Here is a 9,181-nt window from a genome sequence, read left to right as displayed (position 1 = left end):
CTACAGAAACTAAAATATGGAATTCTTAGCTACTAAAAGTTCACGGGCGGCTATGAACATAATGGCCACATAGAGACAGAACAAATTTCAACCTACATTAGTTTTCATCTAGAACCCAGCATGCAACTATTATTAAAATTACAGTTCACAATTTCACATACAACTGAAACAAGAGGTAGTGCTTCCTATGTAGATCAAAAGTTACTACTACATGTAGATAAATCAACGAAAACATCAATATTAACAATGGAGAATTTCAGGATGATAATGATTTCAGGAATCCTTAAATAATTATGTCCAGTCAACAAGTCTCATGTACAAAAAGGTGTATCATTTGCAATACATGGAATAATATTATAATGTTTTCCCCTCTAATTCCCAGCAGAAAGATAAGATGCAAATCACTCATCTGAACTGTCCCACCAATACAAACTCTCAATTACTTTGCCATACAATAAACAAAGAAATTGGAATTCCAATTTAGAGCTGACCTTGAATGAGCTAAAAGAACATAGGTATACTGCACCACCAAGGTCATTAACGTCTCTTTCCAGGCTGGTAGAAGAAGACTAGAAAGTTGTACATTCCTAAAGCGTCAGCAAATGCAGAACAATGTCGTGGTTCCCAGATAATGTATCATGTAAGGATCACAACAAGAAACCACCTCATGTTCAAAAGGAGTCAGCCAAGCATGTTAAATATCTAGTGTACTTGTTCCAATCATATACATTGTCAGGTGATGAAAGTTTAAACCAATTCAACACCTCCTGCTGGTGCTGAACTCATCTGCAGTGTTCTACCATTACCAGGAGCAAGAAAGCGAACTGTAGGCAGCGAAGTATCAGTAACAGGCTCAATCTCAAGAAACTCAAAGTCGTAAGCACCAGAACGCTTCAAACTCCCAACAAAAACAAGAGCAATCCATCCTAACATTGTCAAAGCCCAGTAATTGTTCATCCCATTAATCAAACCCCATCCAATAGCATACCCAATAATAATCCCTGAAAAATGCCCAAGAAAACTAGCTTGAGGAACAATGATCGACGTGAAGATAAGCGACTCAAACGGTGCAAAACTAATAGGAAGAGAAAGAAGACCAAACAGATTCAACTTAGAAGATGGTTGCTTCACAGACAAAATCGTCATCCACCCGAAAACAACACAGGAGTACCCAACAGCAGTCACTCGTCGAAAATGCTCTATCTTAAGCTTATGAATCAAAATATGATAAGCCCATAACACCAAAGCACCAGATAATACAATCAACACAAGAGTGTAATGAAGATAAAACTGAAATCCAAGACCCATATGACCTAATTGCTCCACCGACCCAAGACTCCAAAGAGCACTCATATTAAACACAAGATGAATCACACTAATATGCGCGAAAGCCGATGTAATTAACCTCCAATGATGCCCTTCAAGAGCAGTTTCATAGCTCAATCCCACCTGTGAATACCCAATGTTCTTCTTTTGAATGTAATACCAAATCGCACTGCAAATTGCTATAATACAACTAGTAGCTGGCTTTTCCAATATCTCATATATCAATGGCTTCCCCATTCTAATAACAATAAACCCTACTTTTTCAATCAAATTGGGGGCAATCCCAGGTCATAAATTGCAATTAAACCACTAAATCAAGCTCATTAATCACACAATCTTGGGTTTTTGCGCAAAATTAAATCAAACATTCAGTAGCTTACAAATTTAACCGAGAGATCAAATTGTTCATTAGAAATGGGTCAAGTTTACAAACTAGTGAAATGGATATCAGAAAAAGTACCTCAATTGACGAATTCCAGTAGAAATTTCAACTCCCACAATTTCGCAATTAGGGGGAAGTTTTGGGGGTAATTTATGTAATGAAATTTTGAACTTTTGAGTTGGGTGCTACAAAGAATAGAATCACTCGAAATTCGGGACATGAAGGAGGAGAGAGAAAATCACGCCGACGGATATCAGGAAGTTTATTTTGATTGTGGCGTCGTAAGCAACAAGCAGTAGCTTCGAGGCTGTTCCGTACCCAACGATTGAGAAAAGTGTGAACCTCCCAAGTAAGTCCCATCTGTCCCAACCTAGCCATGGCTGATTTAGAATTTTAGAATTTTAACAAAATTTTAATAATTGAAAGAATTTGTAATTTTTTTTTTTCAATATATGAGAAAAAAAATTATGTGAGGTCTTGTTTGATTCGTCTTAATGAGTATTTAATAATAAGCAAATTTGTTAAAAATGACCTTTTATAACCCAAAATTTGCGAGAAAGGACTTTATATAATTTTTTTTGTGAAATCACACATATTAAAACAAGACCTATGTATATAGTACATCCTTTGTTGATTATGAAAGTCCAATTTATTGGAATCCCATATTCCCACCTAAGTTTCTTTCAAATAAAATTGGCTAAAAATAAAAATTAAATATTAAATATTAAATTATTTGATAATTGTATATGTATTAGCAAAAAATGCAGAAAAACACAATTAGTAATTGAGAATTCAAAATAGTAGCAAAAAAATTATTTGGCCCATTCAACTGCTGCAACTGCAAATGACCAATTCACATTAAGATTAGGAAAATGGAAAACGAAATCTAAAAAGAACATGTATTTTAAGATTACTCGATCACCGACTGTATCAACTAAGCCACAATAGCCCAAAAGGATTTTCGAGTTTGCTTCAACCAAGGGTATAGTAAAAGAAATAATTTGTTATTGGAGAAGACCATTAAAATATGATAAAAGTAATTTATAGAGTATTAAATAGGGTTAAAATTGCTTTAAGAGCTAAGGGATGGATGTCAATGAGTAATTATGGAAGAAAAATATAACCGATAATATGATTAAAGAACTTATTACTTTTGGTTGGGGGGATTAAATTTGTAAATGGAGGTTACTAATTAAAGAAGAAGAAAAGATTATGGGATTAAATTGAAGGTAAAAATTACGGTTGATGTTAATTATAGGTTTGAATAAATTTATTTTTAATTTCGGAGGTTTAGTTAGGTACTTGATATCATGAAACCGATTGCTTATGATATTAAAGCATTGAGAGATTTATTATGGCATGATAATTAAAGTTTAAAGATTAGTCGGAGAAAAAGTGAAGAACTCATCGAAGGAAGAAGGGAGAATACGAATGTGGAAGGTCTTCAAATGTAATGTTGGACATTCTTCCTAAGCAATTTCCCTAGAAATAGCTAAATCGAAAATTAATTCTCAATTTGTATTGGTTTAAAAACTAATTCCCATGGTACCGTCCACGTAAGATCGGGTAAGAGTGGTTTATGGTTTCTATTACTCCCTTCGTATTTATTTAAGAGATACATCTGGCCGGGCACGGGTATTAAGAAAAATAATTGAATGAAATAAAGTAATAAAACAAGTGGGGTTAAATAGATATTTTAATAAGAAGGAAATTTGGTGAAACACTACCTTTAAGTTTTGTGGTTTTGTGTTAAAAAGAAAATTATATGTTACTACCTTATAAGTTTGGTTTGTTTCACTAACACTACCATTTGACGTTTTTCGTTAATGTTTTCAGTCTTTGAGCTCCACTACAACGGTTATTTAATATGGCAAATGAACAGAACGACAAATGAACATAGAATTTAAAATAATAGAAGAAATTCACGATGGAAAACATTAACGAAAAACGTCAAATGGTAGTGTTGGCCAAACAAACCAAACTTATAAGGTAGTTAAATTTAAAAAAGTTTTTATAAGGTAGCAATTCACAAAACCACCAAACTTAAAGATAGTGTTTCACAAAATTTCCTAATAAGAAAAACAAGTGGGGACCATGTCATTTTAGGGAGTGGGGTGTGGGGATGAGGTGTAGATATATTATTTAATTAGATGGTGTGGTTGATAAGTTACTAAAAATGGCAAGTGTATCTCTTAAATATATACGGCCGGAAAAGGCAAGTGTATCCCTTAAATAAATACAGAGTGAGTATAAAAACTAAAATAAAGTATAGATAGACTAGGTATAGATAGTTAAATACGAGTAAATATGTTTCAATTCATAAATCCGCTCAAATAACCAAGTCATCCACAACTATTCAGGATAATCATTGTTGATTCCTGGGTTTTGATGATGACAAGCTTACACTCTACTGATTGTTGAAATAAGGATTGACAGGAGCAAGTCACTATAAGCTAGGACAAGTACACAACGAGGCAAGAAGTGAAGCAGCGTGGAAATTAAGTCCAACATCATGAAGAATACAAGTCTAAAGAGTATGGACAGATTGAATCATGGGCCAAGGAGTATGAAGCCCAGCAAGTCAATTAGAGTCCAGAAAGGTATAAGATCAGTAGAAACAAATACAGCTTAGTATGGGAACAGAATATTTCATAGAGTCCTAAATCAGTTTTATTTTATAAAAGATAAGTGTCGATTTACAAAACTGATTTTACTATTTTACTTAAGGTTAAACTCTTAAACGTTTTAAGTTAATTCACAACTCTCAAATCCGTAAGGATTGAGTTTATCTAAACGCGTTTTAAAGATGTTATTTACGAAAATATATCTTTTGAAAAGAGTCCTAAATTGGGTTGAATTAGAATCTAGGGTAAACTCTTTGTTTCCTATATATACACCTTAAGTTCTCTGCGAAAGTTTTTTATCAGACTTATTTACATTAACCGGAAGCTTTCAGGTATTACCCTTAAAGTCTTAATCTTTAAAGAGTGTGTTCCTGTTCCCATATAGAGCAGTATTTGTTACGTGGTCTTATATCTAGTATTTAGTATTAAGTTTAATATTACTTTGTTTCAGTCAAAAGTGTTGAGATATTGTATGATAAGCCTGAGTCAGGCTTACTTGAGCAAGAGAGAAGATCTTACAAGAGATCTGTGAGGAGAAGCAGTTGAAGGACTGTTTCTGTAAGGGAAGGAACAACGAGGGGTTGTTCCTGGTCATCTGTAGTCAGAGGCGACTAACAGATTGTGGCCCGAGTAGATTAGGCTTGTAAAGAAACTGAGTTGTTTCGCCTAATTAGTGAATGTGTTTAAGTCCCCAAAGGGGCCGTGGTTTTTTCCTCTCTATTGGGCCTAGAGAGTTTTCCACGCTAAATCTCGCTTGCATATTTTATTGTTTCTCTTCCTAGTAGTTTAATTTTTGTAAAACCGTAAAATATCAATTCACCCCCCCTCTTGAGGAACTATGTGAAATTAACAATTGGTATCAGAGCCAGAACCCTTTAACTGCAGGTAATTCTGTCGGGAAAAACGATTCTGAAGCTATGAACACAACTGAGAAACTCGAAAAGGGATACTCAACACAACGACCTCCAATGTTTAGTGGCAAATACTATTCATACTGGAGAAACAGGATGGAGATCTTTATCAAAGCTGAGAACTATCAAGTATGGAGAGTCATTGAAGTTGGAGACTTCCAAGTCACTAAGCTAAACACCTCTGGTGAAACCGTTCCTAAACCGATTGCTGAATTTGACAAAGCCGACTATGAAAAGCTCGAGCTTAATGTCATGGCTGTCAAAATTCTTCACCGTGGACTAGGTCCAAACGAGCACAATAGAGTAATGGGATGCAAGAATGCGAAGCAAATATGGGATCTTCTCCAAGTCACTCATGAAGGAACAAACGAAGTCAAAAGATCAAAGATTGATCTTTTAATGCACCAGCATGAGTTGTTCACCATGAAACCTTCTGAAACAATTCAAGACATGATCACCCGCTTCACTAACATCATCAATGAATTGAACTCTCTTGGCAAAATCATAACCCCTGAGGAACAAGTTAGAAAAGTTCTAAGAAGTCTTCCACAGGATCCCTGGATGGCCAAGGTAACTGCCCTTCAGGAAACTAAAGACTTCACCAAGTTTAACCTGGAACAACTAGCTGGATCCCTCCTGACTCATGAACTGCAACTAAATGCACGACCTTCAGAGAATAACAAAAATAGGGCTCTTGCTCTAAAAACTGAAAATGATGAAAACTCTGAAGAGGATGAGGAAACAGCTCTATTTGCTAGGAGATTCAGAAGAATGTTCAGGAACTATAAAGATGGAGATCACCGAGGGAAACCTAACCGGAAATTCTCCAAAACTGATACTGGATGCCATAAGTGTGGAAACTTGGAACATCGCATTAGGGAATGTCCTCTCTGGGATCAAGAACGAGGAAAAGGAAAGGAAACAACCAGAGACAGATTCAAAGATAACAGGAACTCATTCTCCAAAACTGACGTGAGAAAGGCCATGATTGCTGCATGGGGAGACACTTCTTCGGATGAGGAACAGGAACAACCCAACGAAGAAACAGCTCACCTATGCCTTGTAGCTGAACATGAAGAAGATGGATCTGACTCAGAATCTGAAAAATTTCAGGCAAGTCTCACTCAAATTAAAAATAAACTTGAATCTCTTTCCAAATTAGAATTGTTTGACCTACTTTCCTGTCTCACTAGTGATTATAAGGATCTACTGAAAGAAAAGTTAGACTCTGATAAAGAACACCAGACCACCATAAAAGAACTTAGTAATGAGCTAGAATGGACAAAAAATACTAACATAGATATAGACAAACGGTTCTTTAACCTCTTTGATCAGAACCTCCACATAAAAGAAATCTGTGAAGCCTTACGAAGTGAAAACATCTGGCTAAAACAAGAACTGATTGATCTAGAAGTAGCCAAGACTAAAAGCCTTTACAAAGATGAACTAGAAAGAACCCAACTGGAACTAGTCAAGATTCACCAAGAAAAGACCAAACTAGAAGATGAACTAGCTAGAAAGACTAGACACAGAATAGAAGGAACACCTAAATGGATAGAAGAAGCTAGAACCAAACGCACAGAAGGACTAGGTTTCAACTATAAGAAACGTCAACCTAGGAAGACTAGAGTAGATCTCTATAGTGACATAGTATGCTCCTTCTGTGGTCTAATTGGTCACTACAGAATCTCATGTCCCAAAAACCAACGAAGCTTGGAAAAGAACATAGAACACACCAGAACTAAATGGATAAAGAAAAGTGATTTGATTCCAAGCAAGGAACCCAAGCTATGCTGGGTTCCTAAAAACTATAACTAAAAATCTGATGCAGGTCGAAGTGAGGAGGAACAACACATGGTACCTAGACAGCGGTTGTTCCAAGCACATGACAGGAGACAGAAACAGATTTCTCTCACTCACGACCTATGAAGGTGGAACTGTGACTTTTGGCGATAATAAAAAGGGTAACATCATTGGGATTGGTAAGGTCGGTAAGTCAAAGTCTCACTCCATCGATTATGTATTTTTAGTTGAAGGTCTAGGACATAGCTTATTAAGCATTTCTCAATTCTGTGACAAAGGAAATTATGCTAAATTCTTCTCGAATAAATGTCTGATTATCAACAGTAACACTGATACAGTGATCTTAGAGGGACAGAGGAAAGGGAACACCTATGTGGTTAATCTTAACTCTGTTCCTCACTCCAATCTGACCTGTCTCAGTGTTATTGAAGATGATCCATTATTGTGGCATAAAAGATTTGGTCATGCTAGTTTCTCTCTAATGAACAAGTTGAATTCAAAAACTTTAGTCACAGGTCTTCCGAATACCAAGTTCGCAAAATTATCAGTGTGTGATGCCTGTATCAAAGGAAAACAAGTAAGGACTTCTTTCAAGTCAAAGGGAATAATCAGTACAACAAGACCACTGGAGCTGATCCACATGGACTTATGTGGACCAATGAGAACTCAAAGCAGAAGTGGAAAAAGATATGTGCTTGTAATTGTAGATGACTTCTCAAGATACACATGGGTAATCTTCCTAGCCAGCAAGGAAGAAACATTTGAAGAATTCGTAGCATTTGCCTCTAGGGTCCAACGACAAAGCAATCACAAACTGGTCCACATCAGATCCGATCATGGTACTGAATTCCAAAACAAGAAATTTGATGACCTATGCAAAGAATCAGGAATAGATCATAACTTCTCCGCACCTAGAACTCCTCAACAGAATGGTGTGGTAGAAAGAAAGAATCGAACTCTTGAAGACATGACAAGGACAATGCTGATTGCTAGTGGACTTCCAAAAAGTTTCTGGGCCGAAGCTCTAAACACAGCATGCTATGTGCTAAATCGAGTGTTGATTAGAGCAATAAAAAACAAAACCCCATATGAATTATATAGAGGAAGAAAACCCTCCATAACACATCTCAGAATCTTTGGATGCAAGTGTTTCGTCCACAACAATGGAAAAGACCAACTGGGAAAATTTGATGCACGAAGTGATGAAGCTATATTCTTGGGATACGCTTCGAACAGCAAAGCATATCAAGTATTCAACAAAAGGACCATGTGCATGGAAGAAAGCATACATATTATATTTGATGAAACTGACTCCCAAAACTCTGTTACAGGTACAACTCCTGAAGGAAATTTCGAACTAGGACTCACAAGAAAAACTGAAGACGAAGAAGTAAGAAGGACTTCTCAAATAGAAGAACAGACACAGGATGTTGAAACACCAGAAGGAGGAATAGTTGAAGTAGAACAAACGCAAAATGAGGATCATACAGAACCAAATGCTCAAACAGAACAGCGTGCCGAAGAAGCCTCTACACCATTCCAACCCAGACCTTGGAAACATCAAAGCTCACATCCACTTGACCAAATAATTAGTGATCTTGGACGAGGAACAACAACGAGATCACACCTTAAAAACTTTTGTGCTTTTTATGCTTATTTATCAATGATTGAACCTAAAAATTATAAAGAGGCACTAACTGACTCTGATTGGATCATTTCCATGCAGGAGGAACTCAATGAATTCGAAAGAAATAAGGTATGGCATCTTGAGCCCACACCTTTAGCCAACAGAGTAATAGGCCTAAAGTGGGTATTCATAAACAAACAAGACGAGCATGCAACCATCACTAGGAACAAAGCCAGATTGGTGGTCAAAGGATACAATCAGCAAGAAGGGATAGACTTTGAAGAGACATTTGCTCCAGTTGCCAGAATGGAAGCAATACGTATACTTATAGCGTTCGCATCATACATGGGGTTCAAACTCTATCAAATGGATGTAAAATGTGCGTTCCTAAACGGACATCTCAAGGAATAAGTCTACGTGGAACAACCACCAGGGTTTGAAGATCCAGAATACCCCTCACATGTGTACAAGCTGGACAAAGCACTATATGGATTAAAATAAGCTCCAA

General features: G+C 36.5%; 1 protein-coding gene across 1 annotated transcript; it reads right to left on the bottom strand.

The window, feature by feature from the left end:
- Window positions 1–262: 262 nt before the first annotated feature.
- Window positions 263–2,085, bottom strand: LOC110805822 (RHOMBOID-like protein 13). The gene has a single exon (XM_022011433.2). It carries the CDS (start codon window positions 1,561–1,563, stop codon window positions 748–750), a length of 816 nt encoding a protein of 271 aa, XP_021867125.1. The 5' UTR covers window positions 1,564–2,085; the 3' UTR covers window positions 263–747.
- Window positions 2,086–9,181: the final 7,096 nt, after the last annotated feature.

The sequence above is a fragment of the Spinacia oleracea genome, chromosome 3, assembly GCF_020520425.1.
Source record: "Spinacia oleracea cultivar Varoflay chromosome 3, BTI_SOV_V1, whole genome shotgun sequence".
Taxonomy (NCBI): Eukaryota; Viridiplantae; Streptophyta; class Magnoliopsida; order Caryophyllales; family Amaranthaceae; genus Spinacia; species Spinacia oleracea.
The sequence above is the reverse complement of the archived record's forward strand: the minus strand, read 5'-3'. Positions and strand labels throughout refer to the sequence as shown.

Excerpts from the sequence above, each read along its gene's own strand:
- LOC110805822 (XM_022011433.2), bottom strand. The coding sequence starts at position 1,563 with ATGGGGAAGCCATTGATATATGAGATATTGGAAAAGCCAGCTACTAGT.